This window comes from Ammospiza caudacuta, chromosome 2 (genome assembly GCF_027887145.1).
Source record: "Ammospiza caudacuta isolate bAmmCau1 chromosome 2, bAmmCau1.pri, whole genome shotgun sequence".
Taxonomy (NCBI): Eukaryota; Metazoa; Chordata; class Aves; order Passeriformes; family Passerellidae; genus Ammospiza; species Ammospiza caudacuta.
Window position 1 is genome coordinate 722,832 of NC_080594.1, and position 26,064 is coordinate 748,895.

The 26,064-nt window shown below is 55.8% G+C and overlaps 1 protein-coding gene across 1 annotated transcript; it reads left to right on the plus strand.

Annotated features, from left to right (window-relative positions):
- The first annotated feature begins 5,253 nt into the window (after window positions 1-5,253).
- On the plus strand, window positions 5,254-24,505 carry CHRDL2 (chordin like 2). Its single transcript, XM_058800351.1, has 11 exons — window positions 5,254-5,341; window positions 9,568-9,680; window positions 11,192-11,285; window positions 12,110-12,252; window positions 13,806-13,899; window positions 14,458-14,513; window positions 15,699-15,867; window positions 16,772-16,966; window positions 19,278-19,460; window positions 22,698-22,790; window positions 24,426-24,505. The coding sequence occupies exons 1-11, from the start codon at window positions 5,260-5,262 to the stop codon at window positions 24,503-24,505; spliced, it is 1,302 nt and encodes a 433-aa protein (XP_058656334.1). The 5' UTR covers window positions 5,254-5,259.
- The last annotated feature ends 1,559 nt before the right edge of the window (window positions 24,506-26,064 follow it).

Below are 26,064 nucleotides of genomic sequence, written 5' to 3' on the forward strand. Positions count from 1 at the left end.
ATTTTAGCACCCCCTCTGATGGAGCCTCCCAGCTAGGTTGGGTTGGCAGAAGGGAGAACGTGGCTGAGAGGCAGAGGTGAAGCCCCACACCTCTGAGCCTCCTGAGCAGGCTCCTCTCTCCTTGGCTGGAGAGAGGAAGGGGCGATCCATGCCCAGGAAACAGCCTCTGCACCCGTGCCAGGAGCTTGCTGGGGATATCATTAACTTTCCATCTCACCCACACGTCTATCTTTAGTTGTCTCTGGCTGTTGAATGACTAAAAGGATACCAGCATGCAGATCCCTGCTGTTGCGGGCTCCATCCAGTGCCAGTTGACAAAAAAGTTGCTTCTCGTGAAACAAAAAGCTCGTGCTGGCTTCAGTGAGATGAGTTACGGCAGCGGTTTGGGATGGCCCACGTCCAGCAGTCTGTGTGTCTGTCCCGCAGGCGCTGCTGCTGCTGCTGGCCGCGGTCAGGGCAGTGTGCCATTCCTGAGTTCCCAACAAAGCTGCTGCTCCCAGGATCAGCCTGGGCCGGGGGCTGGGCGCCGGGGAGCCCCCGGCAGGGACAGAGAACGTGGAACAGGGGACACCTCCCCACCGGAGCCACCTGCAGGACCAGGAGCTGTGCAGAGCCCCAGGCTCACTGGGATTTGGGAAGGGATCTCTGCCAGCTGCGCTCCCAAATTGCTCCTGCACATCCAGCCTTGGTTCTGTGTCTGCAGCGTGCCTTCCGACCCAAAGCCCCAACAGGGGCAGTGGTATTACACGGCCACAGGGCAGGGTCAAACGGAGCACTGGGAAGGAATGTTTTACAACAAGAGCCATAAAGAAATGGCCCAGGGTGCCAGGGAAGCTGTGGCTCCCCTGGATCCCTGGAATGCCCAAGGCCAGGCTGACGGGCCTGGAGCAGCCTGGGCCAGTGAAGGTGTCCCTGCCAGGGCAGGGGTGGCACTGCGGGGGCTCTGAGCTCCTTTCCATCCCCATCGCTCCTGGCTCTGCAGCCCGGGATGTGCCGCGCTCAGGGCTGGCCTGCAGAGGGAATCCTAAGCCCGTGCAAGGCTCCAGCCTCAAACCCTGCCGTGCCCAGCCAAGACCTCAGCCTTGCCCAGCCTGTCGGGAGCGTTTCCCTGCTGCTCCCCCTCCCGAGCAGCTGGCAGGGCTTTGGCACCGCCGTTCCTCCTGCCCACCTTCCATGGGGAGCAGGTGGCACAGGTCATGGTGCACACACGCTGTGCTCTCCCATTTTTCCTCTCTGTCCTTCCCCCGGCTTCATCCAGCCTTTCTCCACCCCTGCCCCTTGCTTGGTTGCTGATCCCTGTCCCTGGAGGAGGATCTCTTACCGCTGTCCTCTGTGTGCCACTGGTTTGCACAGATTACAGATATCTGTTTGGGTTTGTGCTTGGGAACATGCTCAGACTCTGAAAAAGGGATCAGGTTTCCCATTCCAGGTTGGACTGGGCGCTCCCAGTAATCAGTAAATCACCCTCTTGAGCCTCACCAGCCAGTGGCTGCCTCAAACCCTCCCAAAGGTGTGACTTTGGAGCTCCTCAGAGCCCACTGCCTCCCAGGCACGGGGGAGTGACACACACTGGAAATAACTCCATGGGGAACCCTCTGATGAGCATCCCCCAGGCACAGCCACCCTCAGGAGACCTCCCTGAGGAGCTGTCACCAGCACTGGTCACCCAGGAGGATGGGAGCAGGGAATCACGGGCTGGGCTGGGTGTGAAGGGACAATAAACTCATCTCATTCCTTGATGTGGGCAGGGACACCTTCACTGTCCCAGGCTGCTCCAACCTGGCTGTCATGGTTTTGCTCAGGGTCTCTCTCATGCCACAGCCCATGGTTCAAAATAACACCAGATTCTGTTTTCATTCTCATTAAAAAATTTTTAAAAAGGGAATTGTCTTGTCCTCTTGATTGCCCATCAAACATGCAGTGAGTTTGACCTTAGGACTCAGGAACCAGAAGACAAACAGAGCACACCCGTGTGTTGTTATTTGCCGTGGTTTTCGGAGCCTGGTTCATGATCACAGATGGATTGGTGCTGGCAGCATTGAACTGTCAGACAGATTCCTCCCCAGATGAAGATAAAGAGCTTGGTTTTGCCAAGGGGTGAATGTATTCTTTATGAGACCCAGCAGAGATGTAACTCAGCACCTTGCTCCTGACAAGGCTGGCCTTTATTTCCTGGGTCTGCACTGGGGACCTGCCTGAGCTTTCCCATAAGTTTTAGCCCTGATGTGGGGCCAGGATCCACAGTCCTGAACTCAGCTGCTGCTGTTGCTGCAGAGCCACAAAATAACTCCATTGACTTGCACTTTGTGTCCCCATTTGTCTCAGCACTTTCATGACTTGCCCGCAGCCCTGTGCTACAAATGGGCTTTTCAATCAGTCCTGTGCAAGGGAGGAGCTGGGAGAGGAGGCACCAGCCTTTCCTGGGGGGAGCTGGAAGGAGCCTGCTGTTCACCCAAACCCCTTCAAACATCTCCATCAGGGCAGGAGGGGGAAACAGAGGGGCATTGCTGGAAAAGACTTGCAGAGAGCTGGGAATGAGTGGAGAAGTGAAAAAGGGGAAGTGGCTTCAGGGGGTGAGAATTTTAATCTCTGGGTCCAACAGCAGCAGCACCTGGAGCTGCTGGAGAGAGCCCAGAGGGGCTGGAGCCAGGCTGGCAGAGCTGGGGGTGCTCCCCTGGAGAGGAGAAGCTCCAGGCAGAGCTCAGAGCCCTGGCAGGGCCTGAAGGGGCTCCAGGAGAGCTGCACAGGGACTGGGGACAAGGGCTCCCACTGCCAGAGGGCAGGGATGGACATAGGGAAGCAATGCTTCCTTGTGAGAAGAATTCCCATTCGTGGCTGGCCCTGGGATGTGGCAGCACAGCTTGTGCTCTCTGTAAGCCTGGTGCCAGATGATGTGCAGAGTGTCCCTGGATTCTGGGCTCCTGTATCCCAGGAATTCCTGGTCCTTCAGCAGAATCCCCCTCGCCATTCACGGAGCAGTGAAATTCCAGTTGGAGCTGGTAAAGAGCAGATTGTGGCCATCCCTGCAATGTCTCAGCCCTGCCTCCTGCTCTGCACACTGGGCTGTGCTCTCAGAGAGTCACAGGTATCCCTGGGGTGGGGAGAGTCAAGGTGGGCTGAAGATTCACCTCCTTTCATCACTGGGATTCAGCGCTTCCCCCTTTCTTCACAGAATGTATGTCCAGCCCATGTGGGCACAGAAATGCCTCTTGATTTCTTTTGCTCGCAGCTTAAAGAGAAAATAACAAAGCTGGTGATTTAGAGGGATACCGAAATCTTTCTCATTACAGATTTCCCTTGTATCCAGCTCCAGGAACAGGCACCTGCAAGCATGGGGCATGTGCTGGCACCTGGGGTAGAGTTAGAGACAGAAAATCAGGAGATGGATTGAGAGAAGAGGTTATTCTGCAGAAACTGCCCTTGATGTCTTTAATCTCTGCCAGAAATGTGGCAGAGTGTGGTTGGTGTGAGCAGGATCAGGGCTCTGGGGACACCGTGGCAGACCAGGGGCCTGGTGCCACTCTCACTGTGGGATGGCAGCAGGCACAAGGATCTCACAGCCTGGAAAGCCCAATCCTGAGCTTGAATCAGAGAACAAAATGAGCAGTTTGGGTGATGGAGGAGATCTCCTGTCACCAGAGGCATCTCAGGCGGTGACAGCTCCTTCCTGGTGCTGTGAGGAAGCTGAAGGAGATAACGGGAAGAGAGAGACCTGGTGTTGCAGACATGAAGGCATTTGCAAAGAAGACCCTGCAAAGTCTGGGAGCTCCATCCAAGCCTTCCCAGTGATGGAGCATGAAGGTGTTTACTGCTGCATTAAATCCTGGATTTCTGTGCTGATCAAGTGTCTCACTCTGAGCACCCCTGAGCTGTGAGGACGGAACAGGAGGAATGGGTAAAAAACCACACAAAATCTGCTCTAGGGAACTGCAGAAATTCACCTCCATAATGAACTGGTGGCCCTGGCTTATCCTGGAAGTGGCCTGGCTGAGGGGACACAGCTGCCCAGGGTGCATCCAGTGCTGCTGAGGGAGCATCCAGTGCTGCTGAGGGAGCATCCAGCGCTGCTCAAGGAGCATCCAGTGCTGCTGAGGGAGCATCCAGCGCTGCTGAGGGAGCATCCAGTGCTGCCCAGCATCTCTGTGAGGCTCTGGAGAGCAGAGAGCTGAGCCCACAGACAGGCAGAGAAGGGCTGGCAGCCCGAGCTGGACCACTGTGTGTGTGCAGGGCCTGGGGAGCAGCAGGAACAGGAGCAGCGTTGTGTGGAGGCCAGGTGGCTCCTCCAGGGATGACAGCATGACCAGCGCTGTTCCAAGAGATGCTGTTCCGTGCCCATCCTGCGGGGATGGACGGCAGCTGGGTGGGAGCCCTGCTGGGCTGCTGGGAGGGGGGTCTGGGGCCGGGGGGTTCCTGAAGGCAGGGGCTGCACTGGGCATTTAAAGAGTTTATGGAGCTGAGGGAATGCCCAGGTGTCCAGGTGGTGTTGGACAGGGAGAAGGGGCACAGCTGGGGCTCCTTTGGGGCGGTGATGTGTACCATTAACCATGTACCCCATCAATGACGTACCCCAATAACGATGTACCCCATGGATGTCACCCCCAGGGCGAGGTGCGGCCCAGCAGAACCCCGGCCGGGCTGCAGGGCTGCAGGGGTTAACCCCGCGGCTCCCGCACCACCTCCCCGCCCGCCCTCCCTCCTCCCTCCCTCCTGCCGCCGCCGAGGAATTTCCTAAAACACCCCCCAAAAAGTGGGAACATAACAATAATAAAAAAATTATAAAATACCCACCCTGCGGATCCCCCCTCCCGCTCCGATCTCCGCCTTTAATACCAACAAACAACTCCTGGCTCTCCCTAAAGGAGGCGCCTTTGATCGGAGCGAGACGAGCCCCGCCGGGCACCGGCACCGGCACCCCCGGGCACCGGCACCGCCAGGCACCGCCAGCCCTGACACCGGCACCGGAGCGCTGCCGGCACCGACAGCCAGCCCCGGGCACTGACAGCCCCCGGCACCGACACCTCCGAGCACCGATAGCTCCGGCACCGACAGCCCCGGGCACCGGCACCGACAGCGCGGCTCCGGCATTGCCGGGCACCGACAGCCAGCCCCGGGCACTGACATCCCCCGGCACCGACAGCCCCGGGCACCGGCAGCGGGAGCGAAGCCCTCAGCGCAGACCCCGGGCCATCACCGAGCCATCGCCGGGCAGCGCGCCCCGGGCACGGGAGCGGAGCCCCAGGGCACCGGCAGCGGGCTGCGATGCTTCCCGGGGCGGGTCCCCTCGCCTTCCTGCTCCGGTGCCTCCTGCTCCTGTTCGCCTCCGAGAGCCGAGCCCGGGCCCGTAAGTCTCACCCGCGCTTGTCCCGCGGCGCCGCTTCCCTCCGTGCCTCAGTTTCCCCGGCAGCTTGCGGGGTGCTGGGCGGGCACACGGAGGTGTCTGGGCACGGCAGGTGCCGAACACCCCCGGGATGTCCCGGGACGTGCAGCCGGCCGGGTTTGCTGTCCTGCCCTGCTGGGGACGCACATGGCCGTGTCCCCTGCGCCCGTGCTGTCCCCGCCTGCTCTGCGGGGCTGGTGAGGGGGCGCCGGGGCTGGCAGGGCCGGGACCCCCTCCATGGGCTGGGAATGCCCCGGGGCAGGAGGGGCTGTGTCACGGACCGTGCTCCGCACGGATCCCCCTCCATGGGCTGGGAATGCCCCGGGCAGGAGGGGCTGTGTCACGGACCGTGCTCCGCACGGATCCCACCCTGCCCGAGGGCATCTCCCCTCCGAGGGGGGACGGGACAACGACAATGCCTCCGCCGCCCAAAACAAAGCTGGGGGCTCTGCTCTTTCCTCCAGATCCATCCCCTGTCCATCTCCTTGTCCATCCCTTGTCCATCCCTTGTCCATCCCTGGTCCATCCCTTGCCCATCCCTTGCCCATCCCGCAGTCTCTCCCCCTCTTGCTCCCAGCTGAGGCACAGAAGGGTTGGGATAAGGACGGGAGGTTTGGCACGGCCACGGAAAGGCTCGAAGGACTTGGCCAGAGCTGCTCAGGAGTTTGGAGGGTGCTGGATGTGTTAACTGGGCCGGGAGGTGGGCTTGGCTTGGGAAAAGCACCGGGACCCTCCCCGTGGGTGCTGGGTGACATGGCAGAGCCCCCAGGGCTCCGGGCAAACTGGAGCAGGACCTGCCGTGTCCCTGCAGCTATTCCTCCCTTTAATCTCCTGGAATCCCAGCGGAGCCTGCCGGTGGCTCTGTCAGGGTGATTTACAGCGTGCCTGCTGCCAGCAGTGCATTAGGCACTCCAATAACCATCCTCCTGGAGGGAGTGAGGGCCCAAAATGTGAGCCCTGCATCGCCATCCCGACCCTGGGGCGTGCTGGGGGCATGGACGGGGCTGTGCAAAGCCCTGGGGAGCAAACTCTGGTGAATTCAGCTCCTCTCCCTTCCCTGGGCTGGGAAGGGCAGGGACTGTCCAGGAGGTGAGGCAGGTGTGAGGTGAAGGGTTTGCTCTTTCCAGGTGTCAACAGCCCCTAAGCTGGGCATAAACTGTGTTGGGTGGGGGCAGGAGGGTTTGTCTGCTCTGGGGAGATGGTGGGGGCTGTTTGCAGGACTGAAACGTTGATGGAGAGCTGGTGGCTGTGGGATTGGAGCAGGGCTGGAACACTCCAGCTTTGCCACAGGGCTCACCTCACCACGTGGAGGGCTCGGCCAGGACTCACCTCGAGGTCACGGGCACGCTGGTTTGGGTGGCAGAGTCATCACCAAACCCTGGAGTCATCACCAAACCGTGGAATCATCACCAAGCCGTGGAATCATCATCAAACCGTGGGTTTCTCTCACTGCCCACCTCTGCAGGCTCCCCTCTGCTCAGGGCTGGTGTGCAGGGAGAGTGGAGACAGGAATAAATTAGTTACGAGCAGGCTCATCAGCCAAGGGACCTACAGTGTCGTGGCTAAAAATAGGTGAGCAGCAGAAATGCCCGGGCTCCAAGGCAAGTCAGGAAAGAAGAATTTGCCCACAGAAACAGGCTATTTTAGGGGATTTGCACTCCAGCTGAAGAGAAGTATCAGAGGCACAGGTTACTGGGACAAATGTGCTGCATTCTGAGTAATTCAGGGGCAGTGGGTGAGCACAGGGATGTTTTGGCTGGAGGCATTTAGACACCAGCATCTCTGGAGAGCACGGGGCAGTGGATTTCCCCAGGAGCTTGGAAGCTGCTGTTTAATTTTTTTTTAATATGGTTTCTGGAGAAAAGGGGGTTCCTGGGATCCCTCAAAAGTTGGGATCCAGCAGGGAGGAAAGGTGCTCCAAGATGGGAAGGACCAGGATGGAAAGCGAGTGCTACCCATGGTAAGGGAGAGGTGAGGGCTGCACACCCTGCTACAGCTAACAGAGCATTCCCTTGGGAAGGAGGGAATGCAGGACCCTGTCTGCCTGGCTTCTCCACTCTGGAGAGCTCAGAGGTGCTTCCTGAGGCTGCATTTTCATGGCTACAGAGCTCTCCAGGCTCCCAAAGCGCCCAGAAGGCATTTCCAGCCCAGAGCTGAGCGAGGCGAGTGTGCAGGAATTGATGTGGATGTGAGCAGAGTCTTTGGGATGCCACATGTCAGGGGCCCCGTGTGTTTCAGCCAGTCCCTGCTCAGCAAAGCTGCATTTTAAGCCCTTCATAAATACAAGGCTGTCACAGGAGCGCCTGGACTCTGTGTACCAGACGGTGCTCTTTGCACTTTATTTATGGCTGCTCTTAAAAACTGCTTTGCACGAGCTCCTCCCTGGTGCCCAGCACGGCCCTGGCTGGCAGGTGTGTGACCCCCGAGAGGCTCTGGGAGCTGGGAGCCCAGCTCAGGCATGCCCTGCTCCAGGGACAGCTCCCAAGGTGCTATCTGGGGATGCAGGACCAGCATCAGGATGGAACAGGAGAGGAGGAGTGAGGGGAGATGAGCAAGACCCCACAGCCTCCTGCTGAGCCACCAAACTGCTCAGAAGACTCCCAAAATGACAGAACCCCACGTGGCTCGGGTGGGAAAGGCCAGGTAAAATTAAAGATTCAGGACAGGTACCTTGGCAAGCTTTCCAGCTACCAGGAAATTGAAACCTCACCAGGGGCTGTGGCAGAAGCCCTGAGCAGCATCTTCACCAGGTGCTCCAGAGACAGTCCAGGGTGACAAACTGAAGGGTGTGGAGAAACCCACCCTGGCTGCACCTCTCACACCACGAGAAGGGTGTGCATCTCCTTGGGATGCACCTCAACAACTCCAGACACCAACAGGGTGCCACCCCACAGCTTCCTGACCTGCTCTAGGTCCAGAAAAGTAAACCCACAGGACTTTGCTGAGTGTGCTGCTGCTGAAGGTGCACTGAGCTCACCCTGCTGACCAGCACGGGAGGAATCCACTGCCACAAATGGCTGTTCACTCCATCCAAGTGACCTAGGATGATGTCCAGAGTTTGACCTCTGAACATGAAATTATTAACATGGCATGGGAAAAAATGGTCCAGAGCCTTCAGCTTTTAAGCCCCATCCATCCATCCATCCATCCATCCATCCATCCATCCATCCATCCATCCATATCCATGCCCAAGCATGCTGGCACCTCTTGCCAAAGCCCCAGCACTGCAGAGATGCCAGCAAGTGTCTCCTGCTGCCCAGCCCTGCCAGTCAGCTTTAATTTTACCAGCAGCCCTCTGCAGACATGAATCAGGCTGCTTTCGAGGGCTGGACCCAAACCAGGGCTCCACTTGTGATTAAATGCTTGCAGGGAGCAGCCAACTGGCATGGGAGCTGAGAGCTGAGCGTCACACCAAGGCAGCTCTGTTTCTTCACCCTCAGCATAATTCATGGGGATGCTGCAAGCAGGGAGAGATGAAGTCATTTTCTCACCCTTTTGCAAAACCATGATTTTTTTTTTGTTTAGATTTTTTTTGTAATTTTTTTTGTTTTGTTTTGTTTTTTCCTCTCTCCTCTGGGTTTCCTCATGCTCAAGCCACATGCTCTCTAGTTTTGTGTGGTTTGCTGTAAGCTCGTGGCCAGGAGCAGGGAGTTGCTGGCTCTCAAGAGCTGTGGGGACAATGTGAAGCCCTGATCAGGGAAAGGAAGGAGAACACCTCTGTCTGTCCCTCTGATAACCCCAAAGCCACTGCAGACACCCACATGGGCTGTGCCTGGGCCAGCCAGCCCGGACAGCTGCTGCTCACCACTTGTGAAGGTGCAGCTGGGGGAATCAAGTGCCTAAAGCCATCCAGGAGAGGCTCAAAGACAAGGAGAGGACCTATAAAGACCTTTGTGGACCCATCTTGCAGCGAGCATTTCTGTTTCAGAGTGAAAACCCGATTTCCTGCCTCAAACCCACCCGTTCTGTTCCTTTCTTGCAAAGGGAGTCCAGTTTGCTCAGAGGGGCTGCCACTTGGGCCAGATGGGTCCCAGGGTAAAAAACGCACGAGAATAAAATAAAACTGGGGGGAACCAATCAAAATCTGGGTTGGGTGTGCGGGATGTGGGGAACGAGGTGCAGGCCGTGCTTGCTGTCTGTCACACAGGAACAGCCCCGTTTCTCACCTGGCCTCTCCCGGTCGCTTGCAGGGCCGGAGGCGTTCTGCGACTTCAACGGCAAGAAGTACAGCCCGGGGGAGAGCTGGCACCCGTACCTGGAGCCGCAGGGGCTCATGTACTGCATCCGCTGCAGCTGCGCCGAGGCACGTCGGGCACCGTCCCACCGCGGCTGGCAGCCACCCGGGAACGAGCCCGGGCTGCTCATGGTGCCAGGGATGCTGCTGCTGCCAACAACAGTGAAAACAACAACATTAATAACAGCTGTGCTAATAATAACCATGCTAACAATAATGCTGATAACAATAATGATGCTAATGTGGCTAATAATAACAACAATAATAATAATAACAATAACAATAACAATAACAACAATAATGCTGCTAATAATGATAATAATAATAATGTTGTTGCTGCTAATGCTGCTGCTGCTAATAATAATAATAATAATAATGTTGCTGCGAATGCTCCTATTGCTGCTGTTAATACTGCTGCTAATGCTGCTGCTAATACTGCTGCTAATAACAACAACACCACCACCACCACCACCACCACCACCACCACCAACAACAATAATAATAATAATAATAATGCTTGTTTGGAAGGATGAAACTTTGACAAGAAAGTCTCACAGATACTAAAATAATAATGCTATTAATAATAATAACAATAATAGCGTTGCTGCGAATGCTCCTAATGCTGCTGCTAATGCTGCTGCTCATGCTGCTGCTAATGCTAATTCTGCTTCTAATACTCCTGCTAATCCTGCTGCCAATGCTGCTAATATTGCTGCTAATGCTGCAGCTAATACTGCTGCTAATGCTCCTGCTAATGCTGCTGATAATAACAACAACAACAACAACAACAATAATAATAATGCTTGTTGGGAAGGATGAAAGTTTGACAACAAAGTCTCACAGATACATGTGCTGGGCAGAAAGATTTTTAAATGTAGAGTGTGATGAAGGAATAGAGATGGAAGCAAGTTTTGATAAAGAAGAAAAGAATTGCTGAGCCAGTCTTACTGGACAACTAAGGAGGCAAAGTGTGTGTTAGTTAGAAGGGGTTTTATGGCTTAGAGCAAAGGATAAATTTACTTCAAACAAGAAGATGTTTTTACTAAGCAGGAAGATAGCACAGGCAAACAAATCTGCCGATGTGGCAAGTAGAAAAAAGGTCTCAGAATTTTCTGCTATAATGGTAATAACAATAACGTTAATAATGCTAATGCTAATGCTAATAATAATGATGATGATGATGATGATGTTGCTGATAATGCTGCTGCTGCTGCCCTGGGGCTTTGCTCGGCAGCTTTGCAGCAGATCGGTCCCACTGTCTCATTTCAGCAGATAAGTTATTTTTTATGCAGGCAGACAATGATGGGCCAAGGGAAGGGTTCTAAACCAGAAGAGAGGAGATTCAGACTGATATTTAGAACAAGAAGCTGTTCCCTGTGAGGGTGGCAGGCCGAGGGCTGCTCTGGGGTGATGGGTGAGGGACCAAGGCAGGGCTGGAGCCATCCCTGGCGAGCACAGCCTGCACAGTTTGTGATGCACGGTTTGTGATAGCGTGTCCCTCCTCCTGCAGGAGGGCTGAACGCTCCCTGGGGACTAACCAGCCCGTCTGTCTGTCTGTCTGTCTGTGTGTCCTTCTGCAGAACACCAGCATCAGGTGCTCCCGGATCCAGTGCCCGGCGCTGCCGTGTGCCAGCCCCGTGACGGAGCCGCAGCAGTGCTGCCCGCGCTGTCCCGGTGCGTGGGCACCCCTCGGGGCAGGGCACGGGGTGGCCGTGTCACACAGGGCGGTGGCACCCAGCCCCGGCTGCTTTGTCCCTCCAAAAATCCCGTTCTGATGGAAAAGGGCTCTCTGCCAGATCACCCTCTCCCCATGCCCCCATCCCCAGAGCTCTGTGGGGACAAAGTGTCAGTTCACACTTCTGGGGCAAAACAGGAGCTGGCAACTTGTTCTGATCGTTTGCCAGCAAAGTGTCTTGGATTAAAAAAAAAAATTGAAAAAAAATTTTAGGGAAAAAAAATTATAGTTTTTAAACAACTTCCTTCTCTGCACTGGAGACTAGCTCAAGTTTTAGCCCCAAAAGTTCTTCTGCTTTACCACTACTGATTGCCTAATACCTCAATATGGTGAGAATGAAGACCTCACCTCAAGATTTAGTCTCAAAACTTTCCCTACCTGAGTGCTGGCAGAGCTAGTCATAAACCACGAGTGATTTGAGAAATTAGGGGGAAAAATAGGAAAAAACCTCATTAATTTTAATTTTTTGCTAATTACCTATGAGACAATCCCTTTTTACTCGACTTCATCTGAATCTGGCGATGGTTACAATCAGGGGAGGGGAAACGCCAATAACTTTTTTAGGAGCTTTGTGAGGTCAGGCTTCCAGGTTTTCCCACTGTGCTGAGCTCAGGGCAGCCCCATCCTCCAAAACCTTTTGGACCTTTCCTTGCTGACCAGCCACGCATTGCTCTGACACTTCGGGGTGCCCGTGGGGTGCGCAGGCTCCTTTGGGGTGGCCTGGGCTGGCTCTGACCCCGCTCCTTTCTCGCCCCTTCTGCAGAGCCCCCGTCCCCGTCCGGGCTGCGGGCGCCCGCCAGGTCGTGCCGCTACAACGGGACCACGTTCCAGCAGGGAGAGATGTTCAGCGGCAGCGAGCTGTTCCCCGGCCGCCAGCCCAACCAGTGTGTGCAGTGCAGCTGCTCCGTAAGCCTCCTCCTCGTCCTCATCCTCCTCATCCTCCTCTGGGGCTCACAGCCCTCGCTGCGGCACCCTGTGCCCCCTCTTTGGTGCCAGCACATCAAGAAGGGGCAAAAGAGCCCCAAAAGTACCTTGCCCTGTCATCATACACAGGGGTTACACTGGTTGTAACCTGTCCAGCCTCTGCCTGTGGTGCTGGAATAGCTGCTCTGGGGTGGCAAGAGGAGTGACTGACGTGTGGGAATGATGCAGCTTTTGAGGAGGCTGGTTCCCCTCTAAAGAACCCCAGCTGGGTGATGTGAAACACCTGAAAGACCTGAAAGAGCCCTCCAACCCAGCTGCACGTGTCCCCAGGAGCCCGTGGGCTCCTTGTCCCTCTGGGCTGTCACTCTGTGTATCTGTCAGGGCAATGCCTCGAGTACACAGGGGGAATAAAGGGCTGGCTGAAGTGGAGCCTTCCCTGTGGGGATGTCCCTGGGCTGTGTCTGGTGCTGCCAGCTGCTGGAACAGCTGCGTGAACAGCTGGTCTGACCCTCTTTGGGAACTGCCCCGAGAGCAGAGCCTCTGGGACAATTCCTGCTTTTTGGGCACTGGCTCTTGGGGCAGGAACTGCTGGGCAGGAGGAGAAGGAAGGGAGAGGCAGGTGTGGGCTCTCTGGGTGCAGAGCAGAGTCTGCCAGATGCTGCCCCCCACCACACTCCCCTCATCCCCTTTGTGCTCCTTGCACAGCAGTTTGGATCCTGATGGGAGGAGAGGCAGCTGTGGTTTGCTTTTCTAAGGATATCCTTGGCTGACCTCTTGGTCTTGCTTGACTGGGAGCTTCTGAATACCCAAGAGAAAATTGCTGCAGGGAGATCACCTTGCTGTCGAGGGCTGGCTGCTGAACATCCTTTTTTACCCTTTGGAAAAGTAGCAAAAACTTATTCCTGCCACAGACTGGTGCAAATCCACTGCCTGAGGTGGCACTGGGATGCACAAAGGTCAAGACTGCCCTCAACCTGTGGTTTTCAGCTTGAGTCACCTGCAGCAATGATATTTTCCAAGTGATCCACTTGGGTCTATCCCTGCACCTCTGTGTGCTTGTCCCTGCTGTTGGGGAAATAACCAAGGGAGAGGGAGGGCAGAGTTTTGGTGTGGACCTGGACTCAGAGTCCTGCTTCCCACTTCCACCCCTCTCCTCTGGGTCCTTTTCCTGGCAGATGCCAAGAAAATCCTCTTGGGGGTTGTTCTGCAGGGCTGGGAGGTGTGTGGTGGCTGTTCCAGCCTGGCAGCACTGGTGGTGCCTGCCCTTTTTGGGGAAGAGCAGTGTGTTATCCATGGAACAGCCGTGCCAGGAGAGCACACAGCCCTGCAGGACGGACAGACAGACAGCGCAGCAGGGACAGACTCCAGCTGCCAGCAGGTGCTGGATGACTGGTGGCACTGCAAGATGGATTACCAGGGGGCTTTTGGTCATGGACTCATAAAATTCTGGGATGGTTTGGGTTGGAAGGGACCTGCGTGGGGGACATACAGCCCTTTATAAGGCTGACAGTGTGTTTTCCCTCCTGCCCTCCTAGGAAGGCCAGATTTACTGTGGCTTGGTGACCTGCCCTGAGCTGCTGTGCTCCTCTCCCTTCAGTGTGCCAGACTCCTGCTGCCAGGTCTGCAAAGGTAACGGGGCTGGGAGTGAGGGCTGGCACACCCCAGCTGGCAGCAGGAGCCATCCCAAGCCACTCTGGCAGGAGTTTGGGAGCCTGGGCTGTAAATCAGCCTGCTTGTTATCTCCTGGTTGCACCAGGAAGTGCAAGCTGAGGGCTTGGGCTTTCCTTGGATAACATGGATTGCATGTGCAAGGCTTGGGCTTTCCTTGGATAACATGGATTGCATGTGCAAGGCTTGGGTTTTCCTTGGATAACATGGATTGCATGTGCAAGGCTTGGGCTTTCCTTGGATAACATGGATTGCATGTGCAAGGCTTGGGTTCTCCTTGGATAACATGGATTGCATGTGCAAGGCTTGGGTTTTCCTTGGATAACATGGATTGCATGTGCAAGGCTTGGGTTTTCCTTGGATGATAGGAATTGCATGTGCAAGGCTTGGGTTTTCCTTGGATGATAGGAATTGCATGTGCAAGGCTCCTGTCTCTCCAGACTCCCAGGCAGGCCAGCATGTGGAGGAGAGTTGCTTTCAGCCCCCAGCATGTTCCAGGACAATGTTTTTCCCTTGCAGATGGCTCCCTTGAGAAGCCCTCGGAAGAGGAGCCCCTGCAGTTAAACAGAGGTGTTGTACGTGACGTTTGCATTTTCAAACCCCTTGCTCTTAGCACAGCCCCCTGAGCAGCTCACAGAATGCCCTGGCACAGTGAGATCCACTGAGAGATCCTTGCACAATGCCCAGCAGCTCTAGGAGGACACCCAGCTCCTTGCCCAGCAGAACACGGGCACCTGATTTGCAGGTGGATCGTGCCATGGAATTGAGTCTGGCTGGGAGATACCAGCCTCGGTGGGAGCTCAGGCCAGCACCCTGTATCACCAGCCCAGCAAGGAAAAAGGGACTCCTTGGCTCCTGGGTTCCTTCAGGGCCACATTTTGGAGCTGGGCTGCCCATGCCAGCTCTGTGGGATTAGGTCACTCAGCTCCTGGCTCTGCCCTTTTCCATACTGCTCCAGCACCTACAAAACCTCCAAAACAGACACAAGGGGACCCTTTGTGCTGCGTGTCCTGTCCCAGCACTCTGCTCCTGGAAGCCTGGGATGTTCCTGGGGTGTTCCTGGGGTGTTCCTGGTGTTTCAGCCCTGCTGGCTGGCAGCCCCACCCTGGCTCCCCTGGTGCCTCCCAGGTGGGAGAGCAGGATCTGGCCCATCCTCACTGCCTGTGCCACACAGATGCCAGTCCTCCTTTTCCCACCTAGGAAGGACCAGCCCATTTCCCTGTGTGTTTGAAGGATGGAGAATTCCTGAGGGAGCTGGGAAGGGGCTCAGCTTGGAGAAAAGGAGGCTCAGGGGGGACCTTGTGGCTCTGCACAGCTCCTGACAGGAGGAGACAGCCGGGGGGGAACAGGGACAGGAGGAGAGGGAACAGCCTCAGGCTGGGCCAGGGGAGGCTCAGGTTGGATATTGGGGAAGTTCCTTCCAACAAAAGGTTGTCCAGCCCTGGCACAGCTGCCTGGCATCCCCATCCCCTGAGGGACTTACGAGCTGTGTGGATGTGGCACTCTGGGACATGGGATAACGGTGGCCTTGGCAGTGCTGAGGGAATGGTTGGGCTCCATGATCTCAGAGGAATTTTCCAGCCTGAATATTTCTGTGATTTATATGGTTTGTGGGCCATTGCTTACCCCTGTGGTCTCTGCCCCATGCACTCCTGAGGGAGGGCGTGCAGGACACTGCATGGCTTTTTCCAGCATGCTTTGGAAGGAAAACAGCTCAACTGCTGGAGTCTGAATCCCCTGTTTTCCCTGGCTGCTCACAGAGACATTCCCAGGACCAGTGCTTGGGAGAGGTGGTGGGCAGGAAGCCCCCCGGAGCCACTGTGTCCACGGCTCTCAGCTCTTCCCTGGAGCTGATTCCCAGAAGCTTCAAACCCAAGGGACCAGGGGGCACCACTGTCAAGATCGTCTTGAAAGAGAAGCACAAGAAAGGTAAGGGATGGAGGGGGAGGCAGGGACTTTTAGTGGCCTCTCCAGAGCTTGGAATTCTTTGAGGATCTGATTCAGCAGCAGGTTTCCACCAGCAAGTCCTTCTGCCCACTTCTCCACAGCCAGCCTCAAGGTGTCTCAGTCCCCCTGAGTGCCACTCTCCAAAGTGGGCTGGGAGAAGGCTGGTCCTTGGAATGTTTTGGAGATCTGGGACTTGGGAAGGAAGGAGCTCAGCTGGAAGGCTCCACATGGACCTTCCAGGAGAGTGGCACACAAAGACAGGACATTCCTCCTTGTGCAAGGGCTGGCCCTGACCCAGGGCTGCCCCAGGTGTTCCGCTGAAGCACAGAGTAGGGAAATGAGGAGAGGAGGCCAGTCCCTCGATCCAGAGGGGGAATAACAGCTCCTTTCTCCTCTTGGCCGCTCTCCCACCATTGTGCCTCCAGAAGGTGCCTTGGGCATGAAGGCCCGGAGGGAACTGTGGGACCTCCAGAAATTTCCGTGCAGGAGTCAGCAGGTGGCACTCTTCACTGTGCTTCACTCCTGCCACGGCCGGGAGGGACCCTGGGCTCCGGAGGGCGGTCACACCGGGCACAGCCAGCCCCTGGTGCTGGTCCTCTGCCCCATGGCACCTGATGGGGGGCACCTGCTGGGTCCCTGTGGCACCCGCTGGTCCCTGTTGGCATCTGCTGGGTCCTTGTGGCACCTGCTGGGTCCCTGTGGCACCTCTGGTCCCATGCCACCTTCTGTGGTGTCCCGTGCTGCCAGAGAACATGGCTCCTCCACACAGCAGGAGCAGCCATGGCCTCCATGCTCCAAGGCCGGGCCTCCACCGAGCCTCGGGCTGACAAAGAGGAGGAGGAGGGTTCATGTCCCCAGACAGCTCTTTGCTGTGTCTCTCCTGCAGCCTGTGTGTACAATGGGAAGACCTACTCGCACGGCGAGGTGTGGCACCCCGTGTTCCGGCTCTACGGCCTGCTGCCCTGCATCCTCTGCACCTGCAGGGACGGCGTCCAGGACTGCCACAAGCTCACCTGTCCCAAGGAGTACCCCTGCCAGCACCCTGAAAAAGTGGATGGGAAGTGCTGTAAGGAATGTCCAGGTAGGTGGGATCCTGCCTGCTCCTGCAGCTGCCTCCCAGCTCCTGCCCCAGCCTTGGATTAAAGCCTGAGGCTGAGAGAGCCAAAGGGATTCAGGCCGCTGGTGGCTAGAATTCACACCAGACAGGTCCAGCAGGGTTGGAGGGCAGCAGGACCTTCCCAAGGTAAGGAACATCCCCAGGACTCCCACAAGGTTCCATCTGTTGGGAAGATGAGGTCTGGAGTTGTGGTCCAGACTGGGAGTGCTGGGATGGAAGGAGCTTTCAGGGCAGAGGACACACAGCCTGTGTGTCCACAAAAGCCAGGGCTAAATTGTGCCAGCTGAGGTGTAGGTGTGAAGGGAGGAGTGAGGACACTTCCCAGGAGAAGGGCTGTCTGTGGCGCTCATGGCTTGTGGGAATTGGAACCCCCATCTCTGGGAGGGGAGGTTGAACACACAGGTCTTGGGGTGCTCCAGGTAGAACTGGGCTGGAGCTGGGACATGGGAAGGGGCAGGAGCACCAGGAGAGGCTGAGGGAGCTGGGAAGGGGCTCAGCCTGGAGAACAAGCAAAGGGCACTGCCACGTTTTGGAATGGCTGCAAAGTTGTTTGAGCTGAGATTTCCAAGGTTTTCCAGCGCCTGAGTGGAGAGGTTCTGAGATGGCCTCCTCAGGGGAGCGCAGGGCAAAAGCTCAGCTTGTTTTAATAAGGTTTTTGATATGTTTATGAGCAGGATTTACGATGTGGTGCCTGGTGGGAATGGGATGTGATGACGGAGCAGAACCCTTCCAGTCTTGCATTCCCACTCTAGTGGGTCTCTCTGGTTTAAATCTGACAACTTTCCCTGCTCGGGTCTCCTGTCTGCTGCTCAGACTTCACTTTATTTCCAATTAACCACCCTGATGCAGCCAGAATGGTTGTGTTCCTGCCTTCCAGCTCCCACAGACAGCGATCACACACACACTGCTCAGCCAGGTCACATCCCTGCCCTTTCCTTCACTGCCTGCAGGCTTTGCCCAGGTCCTTTCCCAGGTGCTTTCTGTGGCTGTCCTTATCTTCCTCCTTTGTACCAGTAACTTAGGAATGCCAAGTGATTTTTCCAAAGGAACCCTGACCCTGGGAATTGCTGTGACGTGTTGTGTGGATGGGGGACACTGCTGTGGGCAGAGCTGGTGACCACCACCTCAGTGTCCCTGCTCCTCCTCCCCACGCTGTGGGGGTGTGAAGCTCCTTGATTGTTTAATTCCCATTGAATTCCAGGGGTTCCTTTGCTGCTGGGAAGGTGAGGCTTTAATCAGGGACTCCATGATCCCAAAGGGCTTTTCCAGCTTGAACAACTGCACATTTCTGGGAAGGCCCTGGAGCAGGGGTTTCCCTGGGACAGGTGAGGGTGCTGGGCCGTGCTCACCCTCCTCTGCCTCACGCTGAGCTGCAGAGCTGAACTCCTGCCCTCTGCCTTCTGAAAAGCTTTGCTTCCCTTTGAACTGGGATTTCCATTCCCTCTCAAAGCAGAAGAGCTCAGGAGCACCCCAGAAAGCCTGGGGGAGAGCAGAATCAGGCCTAAAATAACTGTCTTGCTAAAATAAACCCCAGGCATCTATTTATAGCCAAACTTTCTTTCGAGTAGTGTGAAAAGCTTCAGCATCCAAACTGACTGGGAGAACAAGGCTAAATTCAGCAGAGCTGGGCTCCTCTGCGTTCCAAGGACCACAACCAAAGGCAATAAATCTCCTTCCAAAACCACAGGGCATTCTTAATTACTCCAGATACATTTAAAAAAAAAAAAAAAAAGAGGGGAAAATGAGCATCCCTTCTTTACCAAGGATGCTGGAAAAGTCACGTAGGACCCAGGGTGGATGTCCTTGTGGTGGCACCCTGTGTGGGGAGGGTGCTGGGGCTGGTGTTGAGCCCACCTGAGGGGCTGAGCTGGGCACACTGCCCAGGCTGCCCTGCTGTGGGCCATCCCTTATCTACCCTGATGTTCCTCCCCAGCAGGAGCGAGATGAGAAGTGGGGAATCCAGCCCCTGCTTTGTGGCCATGGTGGCACCAAGGTCGCTGCAGGAGTATGGGGGATCCAGACGGACAAAACCCCCCTTCCCCATCCCTGCTGGCACAGGGGCAGCTGGGGTCAGGGGGAGTGAAAAACATGGGGATGAGGAGGCCCACAGCTCCTTTATCAGCCTCTCCTTTGCTGCTGCTCCTGGAGCTGGGGCTCGGATCATGGGACGGTGCCCCGAGGCACCAAAGCCACCGAGATGCCTTTTCCATGACCTGGCTGCGGGGATGGTCCCTCCTGCCCCTGTTGGATGACCTGTGTCCCTGTCTGTGCTCAGAAAGCAGGGTCAGACCCACGGACGAGGCGGGCAGCCCGCGGTGTGGCGGCGGCCCCGGCCGTGTCCTGGTGTACGCCTTCGTGCCGCCGCGCTCCGAGCCCTCCAAGGACATCCTCAGGACCGTGGCCATCGAGAGGGAGCTGGCAGAGGAGGTGGAAATCTACAACTGGAAGCTGATTAAAGGTGAGCACCATTGTGAAAGCGGCCAGCAGAGCGGGAGGTGTGTGTGGAAACCGATGCTGTCCAAGCTTTGTCCAGTTTCTCCGGCTTTTCTTGCGGCGCTCCACCCCTTGCGTGGTGGATCAAAACCTGCTGACAGCAGGCTGGCTTTCCTGGCTCCCCCATTTCACACCCTCTCCCTGCATTCCATGCAGGCCAGGGGCTGGAAACCACGTCTGGCCCCACTAACCTCACCACGAGCTGCAGCACCATCTGGGGGCACAGAACATGGGCAACCAAGCAAGGGCCAGGGGCTGCTCCTCCAGACCCCCTGCTCTCGTGCCAAATGCACGTGGAAAACAAACAAAGGAATTGTTCTGGTGGCTCTGTGGTTTTGCTTTTACTCCTTTTTTTACACCCCAGTCCACCTACAGCTAGAAAGCAGCTGCAGAGGTGCACAAAGGGGGACGAATTGTCCCCAGCCCATTTTTTGGATGGGTGGGTTTGGATGCTCCTTCCTGTTGGTGTGTGCTCCGGAGGTCAAGGCACAGCAAACACGCTGTCAAAAGGCTCCAATCTCTTGCTCCTTCCCCACACCTTCAGCTCTGCTCCTGTGCATGTGGGGAGTCTGGGGACACCTGGTGCAGTAGATATTTGTGCTGTGTCTCTCTGTGGCCCAGGGAAGCATCCCAGTGCCCCATTCCTGAGTTTCCACTGGACACACTACCCAAAAGAACTTGAGTGCTTCAGGTTGGTTGTACCTTCTCTATGGATGCAGTGGCCCTTGCCCTGTGTCTGCTGGACTTGTGCAGCCATCCTGGTCCCCTGGTGTGCCCGTGTTTCACATCACTCCCTGGGGAGACCTTGGCCATGGCTGGACATCACCTGAGGCATTAACCCAGGGATGGAGCCCTGGTGGTACCACGTTCCCATCCTGCCCCTGGCACGCTCCCGGCTGCCCGTGCTGCCCCTCCTCAGCAGGGCCTCCCTCACAATGGCACCTTGTGGCTGAGGACAGCTCGGGCCCCGCTGCTTCCTCCCCTGGCTCCTTGGCAGGGCAGCACCCAAACCCTGCCGGCACCTTCCGAGGCCAGCAGCCCCAGTCTGCATGGAGCTCCCCAGCCCTGCCAGCCAGGGACAGGGGAGGCCCTTGTCCCCGAGGCCAACACGGCTCTTTTGCTTGGCACGGTGCAGTGTTGTTGTTGGGAAACAGCATGAGCTCACTCACATATGGATTCCACCTCTCCGTGGGCCGTGGCTCCACCAACAGAGCAGCGTGTGTGGAGCAAAGAGCCTGCAAGTCACACCTGGACCTGGTCCATTGCCTTTGTACGGGCTCATGATACCTACGTGGCCTCATCTATTTCTGGGCTGGGATGGTTTCCTCCACGGAGCAGGAGTTGGGAGGAGAAACCGGCACCAGCTCCAGCCAAAGGTTTTGCCCAGCTGGCTGGTGGTGCACAGCTGGCCTCCACAAGAGTTGCAGTGAGGGCTTCCCCATCTTTTTAGGGTTCTGAACATCACCAGCAGTTTTGAAAATCTGATGTTTTTGACCTGTTGTCCTCTCTGTCCTTGCCAATCTTCTCACAAATCCCCTTTAAAGCACTGAGAACAGTGCCCCAGCAGCTCGCTCCATCCCATCCCAAGGGCTGCCAGGAGTGCTCCTGCCTGTTGGATGGGATGTGTGTGCCAGGAAATGGCACTGCCCCGTGCCAGCTCCATCCATCCTGCCTCCCCACTGCTGGACTGTCCTTAGCCTGTGCTGTCCTGGTTCCTGCTGCCTTCCTCTGCTGCTCCCAGCTCCTGGGATGTTGGGAATGACCCTCCTGGGGTCAAAGGTCTCAGCCAGCTCTCTGAGAGCTCTTGGGGAGCATCATCCAGGTCCTTGATTAAAAGATGTTTATCTCTTGTAGCTCTTGTTTAAAATATCCTCTTGGTTACTAATGTGCTGGAAAGTGCTCCATCAGCCCCGGGACTGTAAGCACACCCTCCTGCTCCTTTCTAATTATAGACCAGAAGAATTTATTGAACACTTGTGCCTTTCTTGCGTCAATAACAGTTTTATTATCTCCATCCAGTGTCTTCTTTTGTTACTGGTAGGACTTCTTTCCCCAACCCACTGGAAGGACTAAGTAACCGTGCAAAAATCCATCTATTTCTCTCTCTGCCTTTGACTTCCTGTACTAATTTTCCACAGTTGATAACATCTCATTTATCTGGCTTGTGAGGCAGTTCCCCTTCATTACATACCCTTTTCATGTGTAATTGCTGCTGGGAATCAGGGAAAGTCTCTTAACCAAATAAGGGGGACCACGCTGCCTCTCCCATCTGCTGGCAGCAAGGGGCTGGCTGTGCCTGAGTGAGAGGTGGGGAAGGATATTCCAGGCATACCTGCCTGCCTTGTCATGCCTTGCAGGAGAGCAGGAATGCCAGATCCCCGATCCCACAGGAAGGGCACTGGCATTGCTAAACACAGCTTCTGGTTTGCAGGGGTCACACATCTGAGTCAGCAGCTCCACGGAGGGTCAGTGCTGCCAGGGGCAGAAATATCAATCCCTGCTGAGGTCACTTGTGTTTGTTCCTGTGCTGGAGCACTTTCAGCACTGCTGACCAAGAGATGGAAACCTTTGGTGCTTCCAGGAAAGGAGATCACCTGAGCATGGAGGGGAGCACTGGTGCTTGAGAGTGAGCAGAGGGGCCCCATCATCCCTTTGCTCTCACCTTTATTTATTTTACATTTTTAGGGGAGATGGAACTCCTGCAGGGCATGATGCTTTCTGGAGCAACAAAATCCCATTGCTTTCACCTGCTCCATGGTGAAACATCCTGGCTCAACAAGCAGTGGCTGCTTTCATAGAACCACAGAGTCTTAGCATGTTTGGGTTGGAAGGGAGCTTCAAACCTTCCCTGTTCCACACCCCTGCTGTGGACAGGACACCTTCCACTGTTCCAGTTTGCTTCAACCTGGCCTTGAACAATTCCCAACTTGTGTGGCAGCCACAGCTTCTCTGGGCAACCTGTGCCAGGGCCTCACAGGGAAGAATTTCCTCCTAATATCTAATATGATACTCAAAGGAGATGTCTCCTTGGAGCCTTGGCCAGCCCTGGCTCCATTGCCAGCTCCCACCAGGCTCTGGCAGCAGGTTCTGCACCAAGCCAGGGCCCTGGGGCAGGCAGTGTCAGGAGGGGACAGAGAATCCAACCTGTGTGAGCCTTGAGCTGGGCACTGCAGAATCTGATGCCCTGTGTCCCCCTCTGCAGGAATATTCCATCTGATCCAGACCAAGAAGATCAGCAAGCAAGAATTCAAGCAAGAGGCACAAAACTTCAGGCTGATCACCAGGACAAACGAAGGTAGGGAGAGAAAAATCCCCTTTCCTCACTCCTCCAGCACTCCCTCCTGATTTCCTGCTCTGCTCTGGCCCTTCCAAAGGCTGTGTAAGTCCCAGCCTGGTGTGGGAGCTGAGCTCTGGGGACAGCACTTGTGCAAGTGTAGCCGTACTGGGGCTGACCTGTCTTCACACCCCACGCAACACTCCTGCTTACAGCCACATTTTCACTTTATGGCATAGGAAAGGGCAGCCAGCTTTCTAAAAGCGGCTGCACTCTTGTGAAATCCAGAGGTTTTGTCTCTCCAGAGCCCGTAAAACTGTTTGATTTTTATATCTAATCCATCTGGTGCTCCTGGGAGCACGGGGGGAGGGCAAAAAAAAAAAAATGGTGCAAGGGATTAGCGAAAAATCAAACTGTTGAAATGTGTTTTAAAACCATCCAGGATGTTCCGGGATGTGCGTAAACATGACAGAGAGCAGGAATGCCTGTGTGGAGGGAACTGCTGGCTGCTCCCTGCTGGCTGGGCCGGGCTCGGAGCCGTGCCTGCAGTGTGCAGCACCCGGGGCTATGGCTCACTCGGGCACACCAGCACTCCCAGTGCCCCGGGGCTGTTCTCACCCCCAGTCCCTTTCAGACAGCATCTTTGACCAAACAAGCCCTGGGGGATTGCCCAGTCCCTGCTGCCAGGCTGTGCTTCACACCCTGGTGCGGTCTCTGGCACGTGCTCCTTCTCCTTGCCTCAGTTTCCCCTGGCAAACAGCCCTGTTGTGAAACCGTCCCGCTGCCGTGGCTGTGAGTTCTAGGAAAGCTCTGACCCACGATTTCCTCACAGCAGAAGGTTAATGCAGCCAGAAAACACTCCCTCACCCCTGGGGTGATGACACTGGTGCAATCCTTGCTGGGGTTGCACTGAGGAGACAGAACACCTGGAGGGGAAGGAAGCACCTCCAGCCACCTCCTGCACATCTGGGGATTCTTTAGGGAGCAAGGAGAGGGACTGGGACACTTTGTCCTGGTTTGGGGGGGCTTTCACAGCTCCACATTTGATTTGCTGGGAGTCTGCAGCTCCTTGGGGGATCTTCCCTCTTCTTCTGCAGCAGGATTTTCCCCTACCAGAGGTTGCTGAATGGAGACCCAAGGCTGAGGCAGCAGCACAAAAATAAATATAAATGGGGAAGATTGAGCAACCCACCCTCAAATGGGGCTGACAGAAGGGAGGAGAGAACCCTACCTGTCCAATGGCCATGACACTGAAATTTTGGCTTTCCAAGGTTGAGACAGAGGCAGAATGCTTCCCCCCGTGAGAGGCAGAAAGCCCAAATCTGAGACATGTTGGGGAGGACAGGGACCTACCACATAAGAGCACCATTTAAAGAGGTGCAGAGGAAGGTTTGTCCCTGTTTCAGCCTGAGCTCCTTTTCTTTTCACACTGTGTGAGTGTTTTGCACAAAAAGCACTGTAAGTGCCACTGACTGTGCCATTGCTGCATTGCAAGGGTGAGAGCCCCTCCGAGCCCCATTTTAATTGCAGTACCTGTGGCTGGGGTCAATTTAACTGCAGTGCCTGTGGCTGGGATCCCTGAGGAGCTGCTCTGAACACGGCCTGCCCCGAGGCTGTTGCTAATGTCTGTCTGTCTGTCTGTCCCTGCCGATCCAGGTCACTGGAACATCTTCCGAGCGCAGATGTCGGAGATGAGGATGACAGAGAGCCCAGAGAAGGAGACAAAGACCTTGTAAAGCCAAGAACTCTCCTCTAGCTATCGATTTATCTACACACAGACACACATACACATATATCCCAACTCCAGAGCTGCATTACTCAGTAGACTGGCACTGCAATACAGGTTACACTAGTGGGAATTCCAGCGACTCCAGAGAACCATCCCAATCCCAACCCATCGGAGCCACAGCCGGGCAGGTGCCAGGAGGAGGAGGGATCCATCCCAGACACCCCGGCATTCCTGAGGAGCGTGGCAAAGCAGGACATGACCGTGCTTCTCACCAGGGGAAAGATGACCTGCAAAGGGAGAAAAATCATCCCTCCCTCTTTCCTTGGAGCCCCTGGGAGCTGCAAAGGGGTTTCTTGGGCTGGATACCCTCCAAGGGGTGTTCTTTGAACAATCCCCTCTCTTCTAGCTGGGATGATTCCTTTCCCTCTTTGCGGGGAAAGGATTCTTTTCCCTGGGATGATTCTCTTCCCTCTTTGAAGGGAAAGGATTCTTTCCCCTGGGATGATTCCTTTCCCTCTTTGCAGGGAAAGGATTATTTTCCCTGGGATGATTCTCTTCCCTCTCTGCAGGTCACCTGGAGATGTAGGTTTTGGGAGGAGCCAGCTGCTGGCAGGGTCTGAGACCCTGGTCACTGCACTAAGGTCGCTGCTCAGCATTTACTGTGCTATATATTTATATCTATCCTATATAATATCTACCGGGCTGTATTCACAGGAGGGGCATCTCCCAGAGGGCAAACAGGATCATTTCTGCAGCATGGGGAGGAGGGTGTGCAGCAGCATCCCCTTCTCCCTGTTTGGAAACAGCTTTGGGGGATTTTCGGGTTGTTTTGGTACATATATTTATCCCTGGATTCTTGTTTTATTCCCTTTTGATAAATCTATTTATTTGGAGATCCAACTCTGTCTGACAAATCTGATTAAAAGTCTTCTTGATTCAGCTTCCTGTGCTGGTTCTCCTTTCCCTGTAGGGTCTGTGTCAAGGCTCAGGGGCCCTGGTGGGGTCTGGTTCCCCTGCATTCACTCGGGGCTGGGATGCAGAGAAATCCCACAGAAGCTTTGCTCATCCACAGGGGATCACGCCTTCCCATTTGCTGGTGGTCTGCTCATGGCTCTGGGCTGCAAACAGAGCTCACCAGGGCCCCACAGCAGGGCTGAGGTGCCCAGGTTTATCCAGGAGAGAGCCCCTGGGAGGCTTTGAGCATGAGGGGGCTCCCATCCATGGTGGGAGGTGAAGGGACAGGGGCAGAGCCACCTCCTTGCCCCAGGGCTGCCAGCCTGGCTGGAGCTGTGTGCATGGAGGGAGGATGCTGCCAGCGCTCTGACCCCTCACTTGGCAGCCCAATTAGCCTAACGGCCCTGGTGTGATCTAACTGGAGCTGAGCCCGGGGCCAGTTTGTGCTCATTTCCCAGCACTGGAGGCGTTTGGAGCGCGGCCGCCCCGGTGGGGTCATGGCGAGGGCTGGGAGGGAAGCAGCACGAATTCTGCTCTGCCTGGGCCAGGTGAGGCTCCTGCAGGTATCCACAGGATACCCGAGCCCATCCAGGCTGTCCTGGGGCCAGGACA

Coding starts and splice junctions, on each gene's coding strand:
- CHRDL2 (XM_058800351.1), top strand. CDS start 5,260: ATGCTTCCCGGGGCGGGTCCCCTCGCCTTCCTGCTCCGGTGCCTCCTG. Junction 11,286..12,109: donor GTGCTGCCCGCGCTGTCCCG/GTGCGTGGGCAC, acceptor CCCCTTCTGCAG/AGCCCCCGTCCCCGTCCGGG. Junction 19,461..22,697: donor CAACTGGAAGCTGATTAAAG/GTGAGCACCATT, acceptor CCCCCTCTGCAG/GAATATTCCATCTGATCCAG.